The 26775-nt window shown below is 38.9% G+C and overlaps 1 protein-coding gene across 24 annotated transcripts in view; it reads left to right on the top strand.

Moving 5' to 3' along the window:
* Positions 1–26775, top strand: part of macf1a (microtubule actin crosslinking factor 1a) — a 604319-nt gene that overhangs the window by 481232 nt on the left and 96312 nt on the right. For 20 of the 24 annotated variants that reach the window (XM_043717779.1, XM_043717772.1, XM_043717785.1 and 17 more), the window contains 8 exons: positions 2688–2849; positions 7183–7353; positions 10105–10271; positions 12167–12326; positions 15630–15956; positions 17164–17248; positions 22057–22298; positions 22430–22636. In XM_043717779.1, coding sequence (XP_043573714.1) covers positions 2688–2849; positions 7183–7353; positions 10105–10271; positions 12167–12326; positions 15630–15956; positions 17164–17248; positions 22057–22298; positions 22430–22636 — 1521 coding nt within the window. The remainder of the gene's footprint in view (positions 1–2687; positions 2850–7182; positions 7354–10104; positions 10272–12166; positions 12327–15629; positions 15957–17163; positions 17249–22056; positions 22299–22429; positions 22637–26775) is intronic. The other 4 variants (XM_043717780.1, XM_043717784.1, XM_043717776.1 and 1 more) reach the window with 1 other exon arrangement.

Genomic DNA, 26775 nt, shown 5'->3' with positions numbered 1-26775 from the left:
TCACATGCCATAGTTACTTCAGTTGATTTTTTTTCGATCATCAGCTGCAATGTGTACATTAGAAATGTCTACAGTGCATGAAACGTATATGTTTGAAATCAGTACTATATTAGAAAATGGAACTTATCTACAATGTGCAAAAGTAAAGCCATGTTAATAACACTTGTCAGCTAAGCCCTTGGGCTTTACTAGCTTCTGTTTTTTACATTCAAAATTCACCAAATACAATCATGAAAGCTGTTGGAATATTTCCACTGTTAATTTAGTTACAAAACCATTCCTGGTTACTAAGGATAGCTGGTCGTGTCGTTTCATGGCTAGTTGATGTTCGTGGATGCGGATCGTTAGCTGACTTCCTGTTTCTCCTATGTAGTGTTTTGTGCAGTCCTTGCATGGGATTTTGTACACTACGTTGGTTTTGCTCATGCTGGGTATCGGGTCCTTTGTCCTGGTGAGTTGTCTGAGAGTGGCTGTTGGTTTGTGTGCTGTTATGAGTCCTAGTGCTCATAGTAATCTGGCTGTCAGTTCAGAAACATTCTTGATGTATGGTAACGTGGCTAGTCCTTTGGGTTGTGGCATGTCCTCATTCCGTGCCCCACACGCAGATGACAAGCAACATGAGTTCGCATGGGACAACACTACTATTATAGGACAAGCCAAACAGAGAACAGCCAGGGAATTACTAGAGGCATGGCACTCATCCACAGATTCAATCAATAAGCACATCGAACTGGACCTAATATACCGGCCACTGCAACGGACAGCTGGAACTGACAACCAGAAGCAGCAGAGACAAACCACTATAAATGCCGGAGGAAACACCACAGAAGCGCTTCACAGGAGGCTCCCAAGCACTGAGGATGTCACCTAGACAGGGGACGAAACGTCTGCAACACAAATTCCCAGCTCGGCAAACAGAACCACAACAGTTGTTTGTTAACATGCATAATTTAAGTTGTTGACAAGTTATTCTGTCTTTGGATAAATGAAAAAAAATGCTTTGAATTTCATCATCTTTAACATCAATTCTTGCACACTTTTATTTCGGATGCTTTGCAAATCAGTCTGTGGAGCCAGATAATCCACAATTAGGCAAGATACACAACCGTGGTCGGCCACTTTTTTAAAAAATAATTTGACACATTATGGCACACTTCCAGAAGAGGTGATGCTTGAACCCACCTTCTAGCCTGGAAGTAGGGACTCTGCACCTATATGACTAGAGATTTAAACCAAACAAGTAGCATTTTCACTTATTCCCAACACTGAAAGAGACTATTTGTAAGCAATACCTAGAAATGCATTAATTTGTAATTTTTCATGTACTTGAGCAATAGCAAATTACAGCTCTTGAAGTCATATTCAAGACTGAGATTTTTAATCAGTAATGAAATCAAAGATTGTGGAGAAAATGCAGGAAAGTGAAGTTGGATTGTCATTATCAACTGTGATCTCATTGAATGATGGAGCAGACTCAGTGGTCTGAATGGCTTGCTTCTGTTCCTATATCTTATGGTCTCCATTCCAACTCTGTGCCTATCTTGTACAATCCAGTGCATTTTAATGTAAAAAACAAAAGTACGTTAAGCTCGGGGCTTCGATGACAATGCTAATACTTGCTACAATATGCAAAAGTAAAATAACTTAAGTGCAGATTTCTAATACCAGGAGATTCGATTTCAAACACCAGTTTCACGTGCTATAGACATTTCTATTGTGGAACAATCTGTCTCCTAACTTATTTCATGTTTTTCCTATTCCATGGCATTCTGAATAAGTAACAAAACTGAGTAATGACACTGCCATGTCAGTGCCAACCCTCTTAAAACAGTTGGGCATCTGTAGGTGTTTCAGCTTGTCACCTTCGGGACCATAAAAAATTAATACTCTGTTTGACAAAGTTTTTTTGCTTAGTTTTTGTACCCATTGAGAGAATTAGGTCAAATCAGGTCAGCTTTTTATGTATTCCAGAGACAGTTTGTTGAACTAATGCCTTAATTTCTCTCACTATGTAGTAGTAGAGAACGTAGTAGTTGTAGAATTATCTGTTGAGCTGCAAATAAAAATGAAAGAAACCTTTTTAACAGTGCTTAAGTTAGGTTGGTTAGAATTTGAGCATAGTAGAGAATTACATTGGGTGGTGATAAATAGCTACCCAATACAATTTCATAATTTTACCAAAACCTACGGTTGGAAGTTTTTTCATTTGGCAAAAAAGCAGAAAATATCAGGGAACTGTGCTGCTTTAATTCTTTTGACTACTGAGTCTATCATACAAAAAAAAACTCACTATTCGAAAATTGAAGGAAATGCCAAAGTATTTGTTCATGGTCAGATGTCATAAGGTTAAGTTATATTGTCTAATATTGGAATTCAATGGTATCAGTTTTAATTGGCTCCAACTGATGGGAAGTATGCTAACAGATGTGTTTTATATTGTGAGAGATCTGAAGACTTGAGGCAATTTAGTTTGATGTAAACTATGATTCAATCTTCTTACAGTTTTCAACCTAGTATGACATTCCAAAATGTGTATTTGTATATCTAATTAATGATTTTAATTGTATACTGGTTTTGTGTGGGGACACATGGTGGTGATGCCATTCCTACGCAAAATAGCATTATTTCAAGGTGACCAGTATTGTTGACTGATTTTTTTTTTTCTCATTATTCTTCTTTTGGTTTAGACATTCCAGAAAGTTCAGGTGGATCCCATTCATTACAAACTTCAGCAGGCTAATGCAGTGGGGCAGGGTCTTATTCAGAGTGCTGCAAAGAATGCCAACACCCAAGGACTTGAACATGATCTTGATGAGACAAACACCAGATGGAACACACTCAATAAAAAGGTTAGTTCTTCATTGCTATGGAAAAGAAACTACTTTTTTTTGTAGATATATAAGAATTATTAAGGCTAAAGAAAGATTAATTCAAATTTTTGTGTGCTTTGTACATTCCAAGTTTGTTTAATCAATAATCAGTACAAAAAATAAAGGTTCAACCCTTAAAATTGGGATGCTGGCCTCACAGGATAGTTTAACACTTGCAACATTTAAGAAGTTAAGTAAATGGTTTTTTAAAAAAACACCTGCACTTCTATAATGCCATGTCATGTTTTGTAAAGTACACCAAAGCACTTCAATACCAATGAATTACTTTGAAGTGCAATCATTTGTTTTCAAATGAATGTTGTAGAAACCAATACACCAACTTTAAGAGACCAGTCATATTGTATCTTCTGATAAACCAAACAAATCTGTCCAGATGAAAACAATCCAATATTAATCACCAGCCTGTGTCTCGGTATCTCAGCTTATCTAGGGCAGCATTGAAGTAATTTAGATTGAGAATACTCTCCACCTTGTTGAACGGTGCTTCCATTGTATTAAATGGGCTAAATTAAAACAAATTTAACAACTCAGAAATTAGTGTCCAAGAGACTTGGTGCCATCAGTAGCAACAGCATCTGCAACCTTGTGATCCAGCACATGTACCATTCTACCTTTGCCATAACTCTGGAGAATCCAAACAAAGAGACTTGAGGATGCAGGTGCATAGTTCCTTGAAAGTGAAGTTGCAGGCAGACAAGATGGTGCAGGAGGTGTTTAGCATGCTTGCTATCATTGGTCAGAACATTGACTATAGGAGTTGGGACTTCATGTTGCGGCTGTACTGGACATTAAAGCCACTTTGAGTACTGCATACAATTCTGGTCACCCTTCTTTACGAAGGATATTGTCAAACCTGAGAGGATGCAGAAAAAATTTACAAAAATGTTGCCAGTATAGTGATTGTAATAAGATCAGTCAGGTGGACATCATAGAATATGCATTCTGAGGAAGGGTCACTCGACCTGAAACATCAACTCTGATTTCTTTTCACAGATGCTGCTAAACCAGCTGAGCTTTTCCAGCAACTTGTGTTTTTTTTCCTGATCATTTGAGTATGAGTTCCCTAATTGGGGCTGACCGATTTATAAACAGGAGAGTCAGACGTTCTATCCCCTCAGAGTCTGAGGAGGGCAAACCAGTCAAGTACTATGCACGTGTAAATAAAGAGTGACATGGTGACAGGATAACCAGCCTTTGTGGAGTTATTTCAGGCAGGACTAAAGGATTTAAATTGTAGGGAGAGGCTGAATCGGCTCTTTGTTCCTGGAGCATCAGAGACTGAGGGCTGACCTTATAGATATTTATAAACTCATGAGAGGTATGGGCAGGGTGTTTAACCAAGGTCTTTTTCTCAGGATAGGGAAGACCAAAGCTAGAAGACATAGGCTTAAGATGAGAGGGGAAAGATGTTTAAAAAAATACCTAAAAGACAGGTTTTTTTTCACTGAAGCTTGTATATGGAACAAGCTGCGTACAGAAGTGGTGGAGGTGGGTATAATATTTAAAAGGCATCTGGATGGGTGCATGAATAGAAACGGTTTAAAGGGATGTGGTCCAAATGCTGACAAATGGGACTAGGTCAGATTGGGATGTCTGGTCAGCTCAGACAAATTGGACTGAAGGGTCTATTTCTGTGTTATATGACTCTATGTCTATGACTGTACAACCATCCTTTTTGATATAGATTGTGCAAAAGGGCAAGCCAGGCACACCTAACAATGAGGTGAAACTGTAACACAGGGCAGTGGCTTGTGTTGTTTGGGGCTAAGCGATCACACAACCAACAGATGAGATCTGGCTCTGCGAGTTTTGAGAAAATTTGTAGCTCAGGTTGAGGTTTTGGATGTAGGTTTGCTCGCTGAGCTGAAAGGTTCATTTCCAGACGTTTCATTACCTTACTAGGTAACATCGTATGTGAGGATACTAGAGAGTCATGTCTTTTTGTGGCTAGTTGGTGTTCATGTATCCTGGTGGCTAGTTTTCTGCCTGTTTGTCCAATGTAGTGTTTGTACAGTCCTTGCATGGTATTTTATAAGAAAGGACAGTTCCTAGAGGTTGACCCATTGCTGAGGCTCTGTGTCACAGGTGCCAGTCTTCAGCTGATTCAGTTAAATCTGTGATATCAAGAAACAACTGAAGCCACTGGACACAACAAAAATTATTGACCCCAAAATATTCCAGCAATCATATTAAAGGCTTACGCTGCCCTTAACTAAGATGTTCCAATATCGTACTGGCATCTGCCTGCCAATGTAGAGGCACGCCCAAAATGTCCTCTTCACAAGAACAAGACAAAATCCAGCTTTTTTTTTTTAAAATTCATTTGTGGGACGTAAGCGTTGCTGACTGGCCACCATTTATTGCCTGTCCTTCGTTGTACTTCATTGTCCTTCAGAAGGTGATGATAAAGTTTTTGAACTGCTGCAGTCCACATGTTCTAAATCTACCCGCAACACCATTAGAGAAGCAATTCCAGGATTTTGACCAATAACCATGAAGAAATAATAGTATATCCAAGTCAGGATGGTGAGTGGCTTAGAGGATTATTTGCACCTGGTGGTGCTCCCATCTCCTGCCCTTGTCCTTCATAGTGATGTAAGGAGTTATTGACAATGCTATTGAGTTCAGGTTTTGGGTTGGTGGGGGGAGGGTTTGGGGGCCAGGGACCCACTTTTGAGTTCCTCTTGGGGACCATAGACACCCAAGAGGAGCCAGATGTCAGGTTGGGGGGGTGACCTTTTGAATAGGTAAGAGTGGCTAGTTGTGACCTTTCAAAGACATTTCATGGAAATTCCCTAAGGATTGCCCTATGGGATGGTTACTGGGGTAGCTGCACAGTGTGATTTGCCCTGGGACATCACATTTCCCTAGATACAGCTCTGTGGCCACATAACTATTGTTGATTGTTGGAAAAACTCACTTGGTTCACTAATGCTCTTTAGGGAAGGAAATCTGCCATCCTTACCTGGCCTCCATGAGATTCTAGAGACTCCGGAATATGTTTGATTTCTAATTGCCCTCTGAAATGTCATAGAGAGCCTAACTGGTTTGACGCTGTGCACATCCTTCCAAGAATAAAGAAAAAAAAAACTACAAGATGCACTACAACACCTCACCTAGGGTGCTGCAACAATATCTTCCAAACTGCAACCTCGGCCACCTAAAAGAACGAGCAGTGGATGCACAAGAATACCAGGATCTGCAAATTCTATGCCAGCTGACGCATCTTGAATTAAAACTGTGTTGCCATTCTTTCAATGTCACTAGGATAAAATCCTTCATAACAGCACTTTAAGTATGTAACTACACCACATCAAATTCAGTAGCTCAAGGCAGCTCACCGCCCACTTCTCACAAGACATTTAGTGATGAGAACTAAGAACTGACCTAGACTCTGAATGAAAAAAGAAAGAAATTAGCTTCAGTTTCCACTGATTCTCAGTCCTGATAGCAATCCAGAATTTTTATTCTAAGTGTATGTGCACAAAATAGTGAATGATGGCAGACTTGGATTCAAGCTATCATACCACTTCGAATTGAGAAGCCAACAGTTATTCATTATCTGGACTGACAAAAACAATAACCTAATTGAGCAATTTCTGTATGTGGTGTTAGTCTCGTAATGTGACAAAATTTTCTGGAAAAGGGAAATAAATGCTATTTAAACTCAATATTTTGGTTCATGTGGTTAAAATATAATATATTTAGGATTTTGATTGAAAAGAACTTGGGTGACTATATTGGATGAAAAGCAAAATATAGAGCATTTATCATGGTTCATTTCCTAGTTTAAATCCATTGACAGTCATGCTATTTAATTTCCCAGATAATTATTTGTGGTATTGCAGACAGTGAATCGATCTTCCATGTTAGTGGAGCCTCCCTGTCTTCAAATCCCCTTGACCTGATGTCCCTTCTCTTCCTCTACCTTCTCCTTCTCCTTCCAGAATACCTTCACCCTGCCCCTCACTGCCACCACCACCTGCACATCTCTGCCATTTCTCCCTAGCCCATTCTCTGCTTTTTTGTCCATGGTTCTTTCTCAGCCCTCCCTTCTGCCTCTGCTCTCTCTTTCACCCATCTCTGGCCTTCCACCCCTACACACTCCCATCCCTCTCTGGCCTCCATTGCCCACCCACACTTGCGTCTTTATCACTACTTGTTCCTTTCTCTATCTTTCCTCCGCTCTTCTCTCTTCAGCTTGGTTGTTCTCATTCTCCTCTACAAATCTTGTATCTGTGGAGGAAAACCCTAAATTAGAATTGTTTTTAAAAAATTGTTCTTTTTCAAGGTGGCAGAGCGTATTTCCCAATTGCAAGAAGCACTGTTACACCGTGGAAAATTCCAGGACGCTTTGGAGCCTTTGTTGAGCTGGCTTACAGATACTGAAGAACTGATCGCTAATCAGAAGCCTCCATCAGCTGAATACAAAGTGGTGAAGGCACAAATTCAAGAACAGAAGGTATTTTGCACTGTAGAAGCAAAGCAATACATTTGGATTCTCTTTTGCAATAGACAGGCTAGAATAATGGCAGATTTTATTTGAAAAGCCATATAATAGGATAAAATTTGAGACATGGATCAAAAGTTTAGAATACTGCACTGCATTTTTCATCTCCAGGAATTGGATTATAAAGAGACATTTGTTCCATGTGCAGAGATGAACAAATGGCCATCCACTGAATTAATGCCAAGTCTGAATAGTGCAAATCACTATTCTTTCCTCCAGTTCATTGGTAAAATAAAATTTGTCTCAATGCCAGTTTTCCATCTTTTAAAGAGCCCTGTCTCCAAGAAAGTGCTTGGCAAAGGTTTCTTTGCACATATACAAAATAAAGACTTGAAATGCCTCTCATGTTACGAGATTGAGGAAAGTGGCACATAATTCATCCCTTCTCCTCCAAAGCAAAGGGGGATTTGTGAAACAACCTTTAACAAAAGCAATGTTTTTAATAGACTGGAACAATTCACTTGAAATTTTGAACAAAGTTGAAAGTTTTATTCTGTTAACAGCTCAAGCTGTGCAAATGGACCAGCAGAGTTTTAAGGTGAAATTGATAATTAACTGAAGAGTTATAATTTGTTTATTTATATGATTCACCTTCAAAATGAATGCAGTTCCAAGAATTTTTGGTATAAAGGTTCACCTTTCAGATAATGTACACCTTTCTCTTATTGCTGAACTATTGCCTTGGTAATCCTGTTACAGTAACAGCTCAAGTGGTTTCAGTTGAATTAACTCCTGGATCAGCTTATCATTACTTTAGTCTTTTCCTCAGAATAACTTAATTATGTTTCAGTGTACTCACAAGAATGTTCATTTGGATATATTTTGTGAAATAACAGTACCCATTGTTTGCAAGTGTTTATGCTGGTATTAATGTCACTTTAATGTTTCAAAGAATATTTCCTTAATTACTGGGCTAAAATTGATCAGGCTATATAGTAATTCCATTATTTTGGGCCACTGATCATTGCCAATAGAAGGATTCCATTTGTTGGTTTATTTTTCAGGATTTTTGGATGTTTAATCATCTAATTATGGTAATATATTATGTTAGCTTGATAATTGGATCAATGTAGCTAAGACAGGTGAAACGCACAACGTACTCTTAAACTCCTTTAGTCCTGAATACAGAGTTACATATGTTGACAAACAATCAAAACAATATGTAATTCTTTAGGCTATATTTATATTAGGATTTTTTTTTGCAAAGAGCTGAATTCTAAGGTTAAACAATTTTACATATTATCCATATAGTGTATGATCTTAAGCTATCCTGGCATTGTAGAGCTTAATTTTTTATGATATAAGCTGGACCATTCCTAATTGTCTGCCTCTTTGTAGTGTGGTGTAATATAATACAGTTCGCAACATTTTAGTTGCAAAACGAACTAACACATCAAACACTGTAACTTTTACATTTGGGGTTCAGCATCAAAGATATTTTCTCCTGTATACCTTGCTGGAATCTTTTTTCACGATAGAAGTTGATCCTGCATTATACAGTTGATAAAGCTGAGAGTCTGGGAATGCCCTGTGAGGGGGTCAGATCTGTCTGTGATAAGCGTACCTGGGAACTCAGTTAAAATTAAGCTTGGCTGGAAGACTAACCACCGTAAGAGAACCTTCGAGAAACAGATCTCTTTCCAAACTGGTAGTATTGGCACAGCTTTTAATTCTTCCAGGCATCTTCTGAGAGTGCATTTAATTTAATTCTCATATTTATCTTTCCCCTATTTTTCCAGTCTATAGAAGAGAACAGGGCAAGTAAACAGCCATAATAAAACAAAGAACTGCGGATACTGGAAGTCTGAAACAAAAACAAAGTGTAAGAGAAAATCAACAGATCTGGCAGCATCTGTGCAGAGGAAAACAAAGTTAATGTTTTGAATCCAGTGACTCCAGAACTAAAAGTAAATTGGAAATGACATTTATGCTGATGACAGGGAATGGGGTTAGGAGACAAAAGGATGAATACTGTACCCACAGAGGGGGGGAAAGGGGTAAGCTGACAAAGGGATTGCTGGTGGAATTAGATACTGATTAGATGATAACAGGAATTGAGAATAGTTGAAAATGGATTGGCTGTGTTGGATACACCCTATACACAACCAAACCTGGGGGTACAGAAGTGGGTGATGAATATGGAAGGAAATTATTAAACTCTGTGTCCTGAGGGCTGTAAGATACCTAGATGAAAGATGAGATTTTCCTCAGCTTGCATTGAGCTTCAGTGGAGCCCCGTAGCAGGCCTGAGACTGAAACGTTGGCATGGGAACATGGTAGTGTGTTGAACTAGCAGGCAACTGGAAACTTGGGATCATTTTTATGGAGAGAGCAGAGCTGTTCGGCAAAATGGTCACCCAGTCTGTGTTTCAATCCATTAAAAGGGTCAACAGCTATGTTAGTAAGAGACAGACGATGTAACTATTTCACTTAATTTGCATCCCGTCATATCACAAGATGATAACTTTGAGCACTATGGACTCATTTTTCTCTCGACATGCAAGCATTCAATAAAAATCAGGAGAACAAAATAGCTGAATGGTTGGACAATGTTTCCATAGTATCTTGCGAAGAATATGGAAAGCATAAAGGAGTCAGGAATGCGTAACAGCCTCTCCGGGCAGTTACTTTGCAACATCGTTTCACAAAGAAATTAGATTTAAGTCTAAAGGAACTTGGCAACTGTAATTTGTTTTTGCCCAGCTGCTGCAAAGACTACTAGATGATCGCAAATCAACAGTGGAAATTATTGAAGCAGAAGGAGAAAGGATAGCAGAATCAGCAGAAACAGCTGAAAAAGAGAAGATACAAAAACAACTACAGAGCCTGAGGGAGAGATGGGACAGTTTGCTCAGCAAGGCCATTGCAAGGTATGTGGCCTTTCCATATTCATGTGGGAAGAGACAAAATCATGTTTTGTTTTACAAATAAATAAAAATGTTTTTCAAACAATATTGTCAAAAGAAGTGTAACTTTTCTGGAATTAGAAGTTCCCACCATTCTTTGTCAACTCTGCCGAGCTTGAAATCAAAACTGAAACAGATTGCATGTTTTAAGCTTTTGTTTTAATGGATTGTGATTTTTCAACTACTTTTGTAACTTTGAGTAAATACTGCATTTTCAAAGCTATAAAGGGAGGAAAAAGCAAACATCAAAATAAGCTTAGCAAAACTATAATATTTTGAAAATAATTTAAATTGCATTTGTACACCTAAAGAAAGGAAAGGTTTGGAAGCAGGAGCAGATTCCAGGTTGCAGTCCTCATTAACAAATGTATGAAAATGGAACAGAAAATATGTAAAAGATAGACCATATATTTGCAACATATGAATTCAACAAAACCTCGTGTCCATTTGTAAGCACATGAGGACTATGTGTGAACTAATGGTGAGATTTTACAGCACCAAAGCAATGTGAAAAACCTTTTTATTGTGACATCCGTAGGGCTTATAAAACTTGATTGTAGTGTTAAAGTTCAGGAAACGTGCACGTGCAGCTGTGTAGAGAGCCACTGTCAACTGAATTTACAACTTAAAGCAAACTTAAGTTAATAGTTTTTACTCCATTTTAAGTTTATAGATCTATTTATGTCACTGCACTGTAGTCAAGTGTGTAGGCATTGGAAAGAATGCCAATTGTTCCTGCAAGAAAGAATGTACTAGCACAGAACTATTTCCTCAATCCTACTCTGCAATTCTATTTAGGGCACAAGGTCTGAGTGCCAGCTTGGAGATAAATCTAAATGCACATCTACTTAAAAGAAAACACACTGCTGTGTAGGCATTTGAAAAGAGATATCTCTGCATTGATATGAAGAAGGTAGATTTGAATAAGTATAATTTTACATCATTTATAAGTTCCTTTCCATACAATTGAATTAATTCTTCTAAATCCATGGTTGTGCAGTGAAGTGTGTTGTATATTTGATCCTGGCAGACAAAGTAAATGTGCATCTAATCACTGTCATTCAGTGGTCAAAATCATTGTTCAAATGCTCCAATGGAGATTTCACTACACTTAGTAACTAAAGTTATTATATTTGAACATTTGAACTGTAGATCATACAAATCCAAATTTTCCATTTATCTAAAGGCTTGTCCTCGGAATGTTAACTATAAAAATTTTTTTGCATTAAAAGAAATTGGAAGTTCAGAAAATACTCTGAATCCATTTGAAAAATATGCATGGATATCTGCCTTAATCATTTGACAATCTGACAGACATCTTGAGTATTGTGGAGTTTGGCAAATATGCAGCAACAAAAATAGGATGAATTAACTCTCATTCTTTGTCCAGATGCTCTTAATAATTTGACAGTGTTCAGAATAAGTGAATTAATTAACATATCAATGCTGTAAGCAACAGGAAAATGGTAAAGTGACAAATTCCATGTGAAGTTGTAAATCTCAGTAGTCAATGTGGCTAAGCATTTGCACAATCTTCTATTTCAGTTTGTCCCAATCAAATATTCGCACTAGCTGTTTATTGCACTGTCTATTATGATTATGTGCTGCAAAGACAGGTGTATATTAATATACTTATGCAAAATGTAGTTTTTATGTTGATGCTTTCATGAGTTTGATTAGGTTGCTAAACTTAAATTGTACTCAAGAATGTGCTACGAGCTTATGTTCTCTCTAAACCAGAGTAAATTAAATATTAGGATTTAGTTTAATTGAATGCAGTCAACCTGGATAATTTAATGCTGTTTGTATAAATATTTGCACTGCTATAATACTTTGTCTTTCTTCATATTTTAACACAGGCAGAGCCAGTTAGAGAATATTTTAATCATTGCAAAGCAGTTCCATGAGACAGTAGAACCTCTGAATGAGTGGCTGACCAGCAAGGAGAAGAAGTTGGCAAACTCTGAACCTGTAGGAACTCAAACTTCTAAAATTCAGCAGCAAATTACACGCCATAAGGTAAGTGGCATTATTCCAAGGTATAATTTCTTCACACTGAGTCAGTTGTAACTGAATGACATGTTGTAAAATTCTTAATTTTTAGTCTCTTTTCTTGCTGTCATATTAATTTATGTATTCTTATGTTACGAAGTGCACCAGAATTAGTGCTAAAGTTGTGGTTTGACTTTTAACTGCAAACTGTCTTCACTATGCAGTCCTTCAATATATTCCAAAACCCATCTCCTAAGGAAGGAGAAGGTACCATGTATCTGCAGTGTAAAATGACACATTGCTTTGGAATGATTTGCAGAAATGTACAAGAGCCCCTCTTTTGGTTGTAGATAAACAAAATGTTGGAATGGAAATCCAACACAACCATCTTTTTGTCCCCATCCCCTCCCTTAACAAAACTTGTCAAATGCTGTGATGGTTATGAAAAAGGAAAACAAGCTTCCTTTTGTTTTGGCTGACAAGAGTTCAGACGTTTTCAAATTTCAGTTTTTAATGGATGTCAAGGAAACACTAGAAAGAGAAGATAGGTTGGTAGCAAGCCAAGTTTTCACAATGCCATTCAGTTGAATGAAGAGCTACTACTTTTGTTAAGGGCAAGCTAAAATCTAATTTGTTGATTTGAACTAAAATCAGAATCAATTGGACTTAGCCCTAGCAAGAACATTTTGTGTATGCATACAGATGCATCTCTCATTCTGATTTGTAACTAACCTTCACATTTACATAAATCACTTTGTCTCAATTCAATTCCTACACACTTCCTTAATAAGTGATGTAAATTTGCCCAGTATTTCAAAAAAAATCTTATTGTGAGAATCTTTTATTTTTATGTCCATTTGAGGTATATTTATACAATTTATTTTTAAAAAAATTTAACCATTTGCGACTTATGAAGATCTTTCAACCCTATCCAACCCTAGCTTTAAATAAGGATTGTGCTGCTGTCAAAAAATCGTGAGTTTCTTCCCATTTTATAAATTGTTAGTTTTTTGCCCCTCCTCTGAAGGCATTGAGTTTTTATTGGGATAAGATTCCATTGGGATATTATTTGGTTTTATTGGGATAAGGTGTATTTGAATGTCTTGCCACAGTGGCTTTTATTCCTGTATTAATATTGTTGAAAGTATTTTACCAAGGGCACTTTTCAATCAAGGCAATTCTGTCATTGTTCAACACCCATACGTGTGAACTTCAAACAGGATTCATGCTCAAAGTTTGTGAGAAGATTTGTAGCTCGGGTGCTGGTTGCTGTGGTTCTGTTCGCCGAGCTGGAAGTCTTTGTTGCAAACGTTTCGTCCCCTGTCTAGGTGACATCTTCAGTGCTTGGGAGCCTCCTGTGAAGTGCTTCTCTGGTGTTTCCTCCGGCATTTATAGTGGCCTGTCCCTGCCGCTTCCGGTTGTCAGTTTCAGCTGTCCGCTGTAGTGGCCGGTATAGGGATTTTGTACACTACATTAGTTTTGCTCATGCTGGGTATCGGGTCCTTCGTTCTGGTGAGTATGGTACCATACATCAAGAACATCTCTGAACTATCAGCCAGACTACTGCGACCACTAGGACTTATAACAGCACACAAACCAACAGCCACACTCGGACAACAACTCACCAGAACGAAGGGCCCGATACCCAGCATGAGCAAAACTAATGTAGTGTACAAAATCCCATGCAAGGACTGCACAAAACACTATATAGGACAAACAGGAATTCAGCTAACGATCCGCATCCATGAACACCAACTAGCCACGAAACGACATGACAAGCTATCCCTAGTAGCCACACACGCAGACGACAAGCAACATGAATTCGACTGGGACAACACTACCATTATAGGGCAAGCCAAACAAAGAACAGCCAGGGAATTCCTAGAAGCATGGCACTCATCCACAAACTCCATCAACAAACACATCGACCTGGACCCAATATACCGGCCACTACAGCGGACAGCTGAAACTGACAACCGGAAGCGGCAGGAACAGGCCACTATAAATGCCGGAGGAAACACCAGAGAAGCGCTTCACGGGAGGCTCCCAAGCACTGAGAATGTTACCTAGACAGGGGACGAAACGTTTGCAACAAAAACTTCCAGCTCAGCGAACAGAACCACAGCAGGATTCATGCTGCTTGATTTCTTTCCACTTGAACCAAGTTTCCTATTACTATCCTGGATGAGACTACTAATTTCAAGCAAAAAAATAGCTGCAACTTCCTGGTTTGTATGACTCAGCCATTCACTGGATAAACCGGCTCTCTGGAGAACATATTTGCAACTGAATTGCATTTTTAGTTAGCCTAACTCTGCTGTGCTAATTAATTGTGGTCAAATAAAAAAGGCAGTTTTGTTCAGCATCTGTGATGAACTTTTGTTTTGCATAATGTGAAAGACTGTTAAAGATCAGTCTTCTATGATTTCTCACTTAATGTTGACTGTTAATGAACAAATATCCTTAGGCGGTTTAATGGAACTTCACAGCTCTGGTCATCTCTGATATATAAGGATAGACGATAATGGTTGATGACATTAGTGAGAGGTGTAAAGGTATGAGTGCACTTTTTGTTGCATACAGATTGTGTTTCTAAATGCACAGTTGTCTAACCTTTTTGGACATAATTCAGTCCATGTTAATGAAATGAAAGTATCCTGATTTGCAAATTTATAAAGAATCTCTGTGCCGTATGTTGGCCAATCTCAATTCTATTCTCGTGACTGTTGAAGTGATTGTGTGTTTATGTATAATATGTTTTTAATTATACCTTATTGATGTAGGAATGCTACAGACAGAAAACAATATTGAAGTGTTGAAATGTTTACTGCATTCCTAGATTAAGAAGAAATAGCTTTGCAGATGTTTGCTTTAAATAAGCACCAAGACTGTTCATTTATTATTCTGGTTGCTTTCAACTTCAAAACATTTTAGACTTTGCTTTGAACTTGCATTGCGTTTTTTTTTGCATGGTCTGTTTGTCACAATTTTTGCACCAGACACAATAAGCTGCACTAAATACTATCTTTGCAATTAGTTCAGTAAATGTGTCTGGATAAAAATGGCTATGTTCGATTTATAACCTAATGCTTCTACCACTTGATCTTGTATGAATGATTTATGATCCAGATTAATATGGTCCTTTCTGGTCTTTTGTCACCCCTCCTTTTTGTAACTCCTTATAAAGTTTAGTTGTTTGAAAGATGCAATAGAAGGTGTAAGTTTTTTGTTGAAGTTTATTTTGATACATTAATTTCTTTTCCTTTTTGATTTTTCAATTTTCAATTCATGATCTTGTTTCTTTATGCTATAATTTTATCCTTGGTTCAGGCCTTGGAGGACGACATCACAAACCAAAGCCAGACCATCAAGCAGGCTGTCGATGTCGGCCAGTTTCTTATGACCTTAAGTGCTAAAGCAGACCAGGAGATGGTAGAGGACAAATTGGAGTCTATCCAGACTCAGTATAGGGAGATTAGGGACAGGTGCAGCCGAAAGGCAGACATGCTCCAGCAAGCCCTTGCCAACGCCAAGATCTTTGGAGAGGAGGAGGTAGAGGTGTTGAATTGGCTGGCTGACATTCAGGACAAGCTCAGTCTGGTGACCGTCAAAGATTACAAATCTGACATCCTGCATAAACAACACACAGAACAACTGGTATTTCATTTTTTTTCTCATCTATTCTCTTAATTTTTACATATATACTTTATCAATTTTGTGTTTGTTTAATATTCATTCTAATTTTAATTGATTCATTTTATATTGGTTCAAATGTAACTTTTTGGTTGCGTTTAACATTTTGTTTCAAGATTTTCTAGAAGAATCATAAAAGATGCAATGAAAATAACTTGTCCCACGTATGTTACCAATCACACTACTTTATAAATTCTTACATATAACGGCTCAATATTAATATCCTAAATGTTTGCCTTCCGCTATGTTGTTGAATTTATCTTATTCTCCAATATTAGATTTCCCATTTGTCTTGACATATTGAGTTGCAACTAAATGTTTTAAAATAACTTGAAGTTTTGAATCCGATTCATGTAGCCAAAATCCCATATATTTAAATTGGAGTCTAAAATACCACAACTAAGTTGGCCCTATACAATTTTATGGTTCTGTTTTATTTGATTTAAATAGGAATATTATATTTAGAAGTTACTTCAACCACAATACTTTCATATTTAATTACCAAAACTCAGAATAAGCATGTTTAATACACGTTTGGCATAAGCATTTAATTCAGCATTGCTGTGAATACTGGCATCAACCTTTTGAGCCAGTTGATCTGTTTGTTTTGTAAGTGCTAGGTGGCTATGTAATTACAGTAGAATGGAATAATAAGATTAAACAAAAACAAGTTAATGTTTTAAGACCAAGATTTGAGAAGTGAATCTTCAATCATTTAGTATTTTGATTTAACTCTGGACAAATAGATTTTCTAAAAACAGATCCATCAAATTTTTGCTGTTATGTTAATTGCACTTATAAGTTTTAGAAGTCAGCTGTTTAATTTTAAATTTCACATGTTTGGCTTTTAAATAATATAATTCATAAAGCAGCAATGCTATAACCAGCATAATCTAATGCTGGCCTAGAAAAATGTTTTGATTGTAACTAGATTTGAGGAATATGTGGAAGCACATGTTCTAATGAGTCATTCTAAAGAATTGCTGCTCATTTCACACTAAGTCTCAGCACTGGTCAAGACAGCTGCTCTGTAATGTTTCTTGCATTTGGCTATGATTCAGATTGAGTCCTTTTTGGATCTCTCAGCATTAAAGTCATGAGAAGCAGGAATGATGTTTCCGTAGAAACCTCGCCATCCTTTTATTAAGCAGCTACGATGATCTCTTTATAGGCTTTGAATGATGACATTATATCCCGGAAGAAGAATGTAGATCAAGCCATTAAAAATGGACAGGCCCTACTTAAACAAACTACAGGTAACTTCTCACCAATACTCCAAACTTTCTTTTTATTTTTGACCTTGATATTGATCTGCTAACAACATTTTAAGACGAGCAGGTACTAATTTCCAGCATGAGCAAGATTGTACAATAAATGATGTGTTTTTTCAGGAGTAAGTTGTAAACTTTTAATCAAGGCTTTGAATTCATTGTTCTGACTTGTCATTGTGTTGTTACTTACCGAAGCCCAGCATCAATTGTACACCGTGCATAAAGACACCATCTGCCAGCTTCCTGGCATCAAGAATTGGAGTTGGAACAAAGCCCAATGCTGTCCTTAGTAGTGAATGAGTTAAAATGTGCATTCTAAAAACATGTTGATAAATATTCTGCAACTGAAAGAAAGTTTTTAAATGATTTGTCTTCAAGTTAAAGCAGGTATCTTTAAACAAAACTTCATCTATCACATTGGGCACTGAAATTCAAAGCTGTCATTGCTATCAGATATAAACTTATTTTATAAAATTTTGATGTTTTGGTATTGATTGCATGGTGATTCCTAGCCAAGGATTCCGGCATAAGCCTACTTTACAGTCTTGCTGTTCGATTAGCTGCAAAATGATGTCTTACTGGCAGAAGTGATAGCATGCACGTTATTTTATTTTATTGTATCCAAGACCCCATTAATGCCATATATGAAATTGAAAACATGTGGGAAATGTGGGTGTTATCTTCTGCACTCAAGCTGTGCGGTGTTTGCACATTCTCCCAGTGTCTGCATGGGTTTCCTCTGGGTGCTTTGGTTTCCTTCCACAGTACAAAAATGTGCAGGTTAGGTGAATTGGCCATGCTAAATTGCCCGTAGTGAATTGCCCGTAGTGTTAGGTGCATTAGTCAGGGTAAATGTAGGGGAATGGGTCTGGGTTGGTTGCTCTTTGGAGTATCGGTGTGGACTTGTTGGGCCAAAGGGCCTGTTTCCACACTGTAAGTAATCTAATCACTCGCAACTTTAGGGGACACTTATACTCTGCTACTGCACTGTTCTGAATTGGTTGACATTCTTAACACTACCGTAAACACATAAAACAACTGAAACATCCTTAAACATGGACAATGTTTAAAACAAATTGTTTTCTTCAAAAGAATGTTTTATCTAACCTCCATGGGCTAAATTTTACAGGGAAGTGAGGGTGGATTGGAGGCAAACAGGGAAGAAATGTCAGATGCCAAAAGACTCCTGAAACAATGCAATCCTGCAGTCTTAAGTAGGTGAGAGTGGGACTTCTGCCCTCAATGAGAGAAAGTTATGCCACTGATAGCACCACCAGTCAGATTGGCCAGCATCTCTAGCAGTCTCAGCAGTGCCAGAACTCAGAAGTGGGCAGCCATGGCATCTGTTAAGTCCTGGTTTTTAAGGGGCAGCACGGTGTCTCAGTGGTCAGCACTGCTGCCTCTCGGCGCCAGGGACCTGGGTTCAATTCCAACCTTGAGTAACTGTCTGTGTGGAGTTTGCACATTCTCCCTGTGTCTGCATGGTTTCCCCCCACATCCAAAGATGTGCAGGTCAGGTGAATTGTCCATGCTAAATTATCTATAGTGTAGTTATTAGTCAGGGGTAAATATAGGGTAGGGAAATAAGTCATTGTGGATTTGTTGGGCCAAAGGGTCTGTTTCCACACTGTAGGAATTCTAATTCTAATTCAAAGATGGCGAAAAGACTGGGGAGTCTGAGTAGGTGGATGATGGGATAGGTTTTGATGGCTAGCTTTTTCTCTTGTTGTGATTTATCATTGTCCCAGTGATGGGGGAAGAAAAATCCAGTTTTGCACACAAGCAAAGTTATCAATCATTTACATGTAATTTCTGTATAAAATGATATGAACATGATAAGAAATTGTATTATCCAAGATGATACTTTTTTTTAAATCAGTCACTAGTCATTGCCTCTCATTTCTTTTTTTAAAAAAAAGTGTTTTTGACAAGTACAATCCCAAAATAATAGTTTTTCTCTGACTTTGTAAAGCAAATTGACTCTTTATAATTCATAAAACACACGCAGCTCCAGAGAAAGTGTAAAATGGCCATAGTCTTGTGAGGATGTTATTTGATTTTGAGATACAGTTTCTTCACATTAATTTCTTCCTTATAAATCATGTAATTAGCCTAACTTTAGAAATATGATTTTATTGAGAAGTTCATAGAACATAAAGGAAAATATAATGTATCCTTCACTGATATTGAATCCTTTTAAGACTAAATTTATCACTGCGTGTTGTAGAGACGTAAAAATGGAGAGCAATATTAAATACTTTGTTTTTATTGATATAGTTTATCACTCATGGAAGAATTGATTATTTGACCTATTCTTTGTTGTGGAGTTCTTTTCTAATAAAGTCTTAATATAGACATTTACAGAATCATTGGCTGATATAATTAATCGAGAGTGTAGTCCTAGAAAACTACAGGTCAGGCAGCATCCAAGGAGCAGGAGAATCAATGTTTTGGGCATAAGCTGCTCTTCAGGAATGAGGTTTGTGGGTCAGGGGGCTGGGAGATAAATGGGAGGGGAATTCGGATTGGGGGAAAGGTAGCTGAGAATGCAATAGGTAGATGGAGGTGGGGGAGAAGGTGACAAGGGAGTCGTGGAGGGAATGGCCTCTGAAATGCTGATGGGGTGGAGAGGGAAATATATTCCTAGTAGCGGGGTCTGTTTGTAAGTGGCAGAAATGGCAGAGGATGCTGCAATGTATCCGGAGTTTGGTGGGTGGAAGGTGAGGACCGGGCGTTCTGTCTTTTCTTTTGTATTGGAAGAAGTAGGGTTCAAGGGTAGAGGTGCAGGAAGTGCAGGAGATGCACTGGAGGGCATTGTTGACCACGTGGGAGGGGAAATTGCGGTCTTTGAAGAAGGAGGCCATCTGGGATTTTCTGTGGTGGAATTGGTCATCCTGGGAACAGTTGCAGTGGATGCGGATCCATCTCCATCTCGAGCAACCGACAAACTACAGACATCTATTACAAACCCACCGACTCGCACAGCTACCTGAACGACACCACCTTTTACCCTGCCTCCTGTAAAAACCCTATCCCTTATTGCCAATTCCTCCATCTCCGCCACACCTGTTACCAGGGTGACCAGTTCCACCCACAGAAAAACCCAGATGGCATCCCTCTTCAAAGACCGCAACTTCCCCTCCCACATGGTTGACGATGACCTCCAGTGCATCTCCTCCACTTCCTGCACCTCTGTCCTTGAACCCCACTACTCCTGATGCAACAAGGACAGAATCCCCCGTTCCTCACCTTCCACACCACCAACCTCCACATACATTGCATCATCCTCCGCCACCTACAAACAGACAGACCCCACCAGTAGGGATATATTTCCCTCCCCACTCCTATCAGCATTTCGGAGTGACAATTCCCTCTGTGACACCCTTGTCAGATGCAGCCCCGCGCACCCCAACTCCCACCAGCCCTCACCGCACATTTGGCACCTTCCTCTGCCCCACAGAGAATGCAAGACCTGCGCTTACACCTCCCCCCTCACCTCTGACCAAGGCCCCAAAGGATCCTTTCACATCTGACAAAAATTTACCTGTACCTCTTCAAATGTCATCTACTGTATTTATTGCACCAGATGCACTCTCCTCTACATCAGGGAAACTGGACGCCAACTTGCGAATCGTTTCAGGGAACATCTCTGGGACACCCTCACCAACCAACCCCACAGCCCCGTGGCTGAACACTTTAACTCCTCATCCCACTCCACCAAGGACATTCAGGTCCTGGGCCTCCTCCGTTGCCAAATCCTAACCACCTGATGCCTGGAGGAGGAACGCCTCCTCTTCCACTATGGGACCTTGCAACCACACGGAATTAATGTGGATTTCACCAGTTTCCTCATTCCCCTCCCCCCCCCCCCCCCCCCCCCCCCACCTTATCCCAGTCCCAAGCCTCCAACTGGGCACGCCCTCCTGACCTGTCCATCGTCTTTCCCATCTATCCACTCCACCCTCCTCTCCAACCTATCACCTTCTCCCCCACCTTCATCTACCTGTTGCATTCTCAGCTACCTTTCCCCCAGCCCCACTCCACTATTTACACACTGGGGAAAATCCTTGTTATTTGTAACAATCATATAAACATAAAATATCTTGAAATTGTACTGTTATCAGACTAGGCCATTGTCATACTTTTAGCAATAATTTTTGTGTATCCACCATTATTTCTAAGAAAGTGTAGTTTAAAGAAAAGTCACTCCCTACCTAAATCACCCAAGAAAAGCAAATAACATTAAACTTAAAACCCCTTGAAAGGGCCTAGCAAGTCACTCATTGAAAGGGCTATCAGGAATGGACAACAAATACTGGCCTTGCCAATGACAGCCCACGTCACATTAATGTTTTTAAAAATTATTGTTGTTTATTTTGTAGTAACAGACCACTTTTTAAACATGTAATCAATCCTGAGATGTAGGTTTGAAACATTCTCTAAAATCAATAAGTTAGATAAATTAATATTAGAGCTGTCAAATGGTGTGTGGAAAGTCCAACAAATGGAGCAAAATTCCCATTATTGATTTTTTTTTTGTAAAAAGTTGAAATTTTAAAATGCTTCAACTGGAGGTTTTCTTCCTTTTTGGGAATAGAAAGCAGAACAAATCTTTGAGTAAAAATTGTTTGAAGTTTTTTTCATGTTGATGACCAGCTGCTAGATGTCCTTTAGAGGACAGTATTAAAATGACGATGTTAACAAAGTTAACATCTTAATCAGTACATTGAATTTTGTATCTTCCTATTTCTTTATTTATTACATAATATTTTCTTTGATATTTGTTTCTTCAGGTGAAGAAGTGATTATAATTCAGGAGAAGTTAGATGGTATCAAGATCCGTTATGCAGAAATTACTACTACCAGTTCCCGGGCGCTGAAAACATTAGAGCAAGTTTTGCAACTTGCCACAAAATTTCAGGCTTTTAATGAGGAACTGTGTGGCTGGCTTGATCTGGTAGAGGCTGAGCTTGCTGCAGGTACTCCACAGTCACCAATTGGAGAACAGATTCCACAGGTTCATGAGAGACAGAAGGTGAGCAGAACAGTCATGCATTAGGAGAATGGGAGTAGTATTTTATGCTCAGATTTTATTGTTCTGACATTTGGTTAAAGACAGCAGATAATGGTGCTTAACTGAATATTCAACTCATTCTTAACAATCAGGAGTTGAAGAAGGAGGTGATGGAATACCGGCTAGTTCTAGACACTGTGAATGAAGTGAGCAATGCATTACTAGAACTAGTGCCATGGAGAGCACGAGAGGGTCTCGATCGCCAGGTGGCAGAAGCCAATGAGCGCTACAAAACTGTGAGCAACACTGTAACACAGAAAGTTGAAGCAATCGATGCTGCCATTCAGAGGTCACAACAGGTAAGTTTTCGTATATGAGCATTTCTATGCCTGTTTCAGACACCACCTGGTATGTGATAGGAATGTTCCCAGACACTCTGAAGCTCAAGCAAGTAAAATTGTCCTACTGAATACTGCAAACACTAGTTGTGGAAACAGGTCTACACAGGATTTGCAAGCTAATGTTTATAACAATGATGGCTGAACGTGAAGGATTATCCAAATTATAGCCTGTCTGCTGAGCTTTGGAGATGCATTTTCTCTTGTATTTCATGCTGTTTATTTTGACTGACATCTTGTAGGTCTTACTGCAACTGCCTAATGAGTAGATAAATCCTACATCACATCATGAGAATTTATTCATGTTAGCAATTTGACGTGTCTGCAAATTAATGAAAATGTTATTATATAATGTGCCTGGGGAAATTGTATGCACTTAGGCCACACAGATTAGATATTGTCTTGAACACTTCTGTTACAGAAGATGTATGGTTAACCAGCTTCAATGGATAGACATGGGATAAACCATACATTGGCTTATGCCACTCTTATGAGAATATTTACCATAAACTTGTGATTAAATTTGATACATTGCACCCTAATCTCCTGAACACACTCGTGGCAGGGAATTGTGAGATGAAAACAGGCTTTTCTCTCTTTTCATCTTTGATATCAGACTGGCTTTAGTGAGGGCACGGGAGTAGGCTGTACTGTTTCCTCTGTCAAAATTAATTACAATGTAAGAAATCCAAGAGAAAGAGGAATATATATTCTGAAGTCTGCACAAGTAATAACCTGCCTAGCCTATATTCTGCAAGCCAACATTTTGAACATGATTGTGCACATCCGTAATTTCAAATGATTTAGAAGCAGAATTAAGCCATTGGCCCATTGAGTCTGCTCCATCATTCGATCATGGCTGTTATGCTCCTCACCCCCAGTTTCCTGCCTTCTCTCCATATCCCTTCAACTCATTTCCAATTAAATATCTGTCTAATGTCTCAAATTTACTCACTGTCCCAGCATTCACCACACTTTAGGATAGCAAATTCCACAGATTTACAACCCTTTTGGGAGAAGTAGTTTCTCCTCAACTTTATTTTAAATTTGCTACCCCTTATCCTGAGACGATGACCTCTCATCCTAGAATGCCCCACAACAGAGAGAATCCTCTCCATGTCTATTTTATCCACACCTTTTTATCATCTTGAATACCTCCATTTGATGTCCCCTCATTCTTCTAAATTCCAAAGAGTAGAGGTCTAAACTGTTCAATCTCTTCATAACACAAACCCCTCATCTCTGGGGTCAATCTAGTGAATCTCTTCTGAAGTGCTTCCAATGCCACTACATCTTTCCCCAAATAAGGGGACCAAAACTGTGCACAATATTCCCAGGTGCGGTCTCGCATATACCTTGTATAGATACAACAATTCTTCCTTATCTTTATATTCTATTCCCTTACCTTTAAAAGCCAGCATTCTATTCACTTTCCTAATGATTTGCTGTACCTGCATGCTAGTTTTCTGTGACTCGTAAATGAATACACCTAGATTCCTCTGCACCAGAGCACCTCGAAGTCTATCCCCATTAAGATAATAGGTTGCTCTCCCATTTTTTCAACCCAAATGAATGACCATGCACTTATCCACATTAAACTCCATCTGCCACATTTTGGCCTACTGTCCTAATCTATCTATATCTATTTTTAAGGTTCTTAGTTCCTCATTGCAATTTACCATCCTGCCAATTTTTGTCATCTGTAAATTTGGCTATAGAGCCTTCTAACTCTGTATCCAAGTTGTTAATGTGGATTGTAAATAGCTAGGGTCCACGGACTTAATCCTGTGGCACCCTCTAGTTACATGCTGCCATCCAGAAGAAAAAAACATTTATCCCGACTCTGTCTTCTCTCAGTCAGGCAGTAATCAATCCAGGCTAATAAATTACTCCTAATCCCATATGATCCAACCTTGTGAATTAACCTTTTGTGTGGCACCTTATCAAGCGCCTTTTGGAAGTCCAGATAATTTATATCTACTGCGTCCCCATTATTCACTTGGTATTACTTTGAAAAACTCTAGCAAATTAGTCAAACATGATTTCCCCTCAAAACCGTGCCAACTCTGGACAGCATTTTGACTTGCCAAATGTCCTGATATTGCTTCCTTGCATGTTTCTAATACTTGCCTAACAACATACCTTAAACTAACTGATTTCCCATATTATACCTCCCTCCCTTTTTGAATAAGGGCATTATATTAAACCATTTTCCAATCCATTGGAACCTTTCCCATGTCCAGGAAATTTTGGAACCGATGGATCAACTATCTCCTCCGTCCCTTCCTTTTAATACCCTAGGATGTAGGCCATCAGGCCCAGGGGACTTGTCTGTCCGCAATCCTTAGTTTGCTTAGTACCTTTCCCTATCAATGTTGATTGTTCTAAATTCTGCCTTATCTATTGCCTCTCACTTGTTCATTCCAATAGGAATGGTACTATTGTCTTCCACCGTGAAAACTGAGGCAAAGTATTGATTCAACATTTCTGTCATCAGTGTTCCCCATTATTAACTCTCCGGTTTCATCTTCCAAGGGGCCAACGTTCACATTAGAGACTCTTTCTTTCCTTTTATATACTTGTAGAAGCATTTGCTATCTCTTTTTTGATATTTTTTGCTGGTTTTGTTTTGTAATAAGCATCTCTTATTAATTTTTTAGTATTTCTTTGTTTGAAAGTTTCCCAATCTTCCGTCCTGCCACTGGCCGTGGCAATATGGTATACCGTAGTTTTTGACCTTATATTATCCTTGATCTCCTTGTTAAGCTTTAAATGTTTTTTACTCCCCCCTTACCATCTTTTTCAGTGGGATATATATTAGTTGTGAGGATTTTAGCAGCTCCTTAAACATCTGTCATGTCTCATCCACTGTCAGACAGTGCCTTCCTGCCCAGTCTATTCATGCCAGATCTGTCCTCATGCCTATATAATTTCCTTTGTTTAATTCCAGAACACGACTGTGCGACTCCACGTTCTCATCTGCAAACTAAATTTTGAATTCTATCATACTAACGTCACTACTGCCCTGAGGAAAGGGCTGTGGTTCATCATGTGCGATAATGAGCATGCACTTAAAAAGATTGTATTTGACCCTGTGCTGATCTGCTCTTCCTATATTCCATAGGCATCACAAATACTGGCAACTTTCTGCTTTGCCATATGGGGGCCTCAGTCCTTTCTTTTCTGAAACACAGTTCAAGTTTTGTGCGTTTAGTTACTTCAATCTTTTACGAGCATGTTCTACTTTTAAGACAGGTCTTAAAACTCACATCTGTAGCAGGCACTTTTACCCTTGCTAATTCCTCCTCCTTTGGTTTGATTTTTTTTTCCGTGTGGCTTTGTGCGATAGCGTGGGAGTTTCTTTAACATTAATCCTAAACTCAACTACATAGAGTCATAGAGATGTACAGCATGGAAACAGACCCTTCAGTCCAACCCGTCCATGCTGACCAGATATCCCAACCCAATCTAGTCCCACCTGCCAGCACCCGACCCATATCCCTCCAAACCCTTCCTATTCATATACCCATCCAAATGCCTCTTAAATGTTGCAATTGTACCAGCCTCCACCACTTCCTCTGGCAGCTCATTTCATTCCATACCCATACCACCCTCTGTGTGAAAAAGTTGCCCCTTAGGTCTCTTATATCTTTCCCCTCTAGTTCTGGACCCCCCGACCCCAGGGAAAAGACTTTGTCTATTTATCCTATCCATGTCCCTCATAATTTTGTGAACCTCTATAAGGTCACCCCTCAACCTCCGACGCTCCAGGGAAAAGAACCTCAGCCTGTTCAGCCTCTCCCTATGGCTCAAATCCTCCAACCCTGGCAACATCATTGTAAATCATTTCTGAACCCTTTCAAGTTTCACAACATCTTTTCGATAGGAAGGAGACTAGAATTGCACACAGTATTCCAGCAGTGGCCTAACTAATGTCCTGTACAGCCGCAACATGACCTCCCAACTCCTGTACTCAATACTCTGATTAATAAAAGAAAGCATACCAAACGCTGCCTTCACTATCCTATCTACCTGCAACTCCACTTTCAAGGAGCTATGAACCTGCACTCCAAGGTCTCTTTGTTCAGCAACGCTTCCTA

Source organism: Chiloscyllium plagiosum, chromosome 27 (genome assembly GCF_004010195.1).
Source record: "Chiloscyllium plagiosum isolate BGI_BamShark_2017 chromosome 27, ASM401019v2, whole genome shotgun sequence".
Taxonomy (NCBI): domain Eukaryota; kingdom Metazoa; phylum Chordata; class Chondrichthyes; order Orectolobiformes; family Hemiscylliidae; genus Chiloscyllium; species Chiloscyllium plagiosum.
This window is presented reverse-complemented; position numbering and strand designations above follow the sequence as displayed.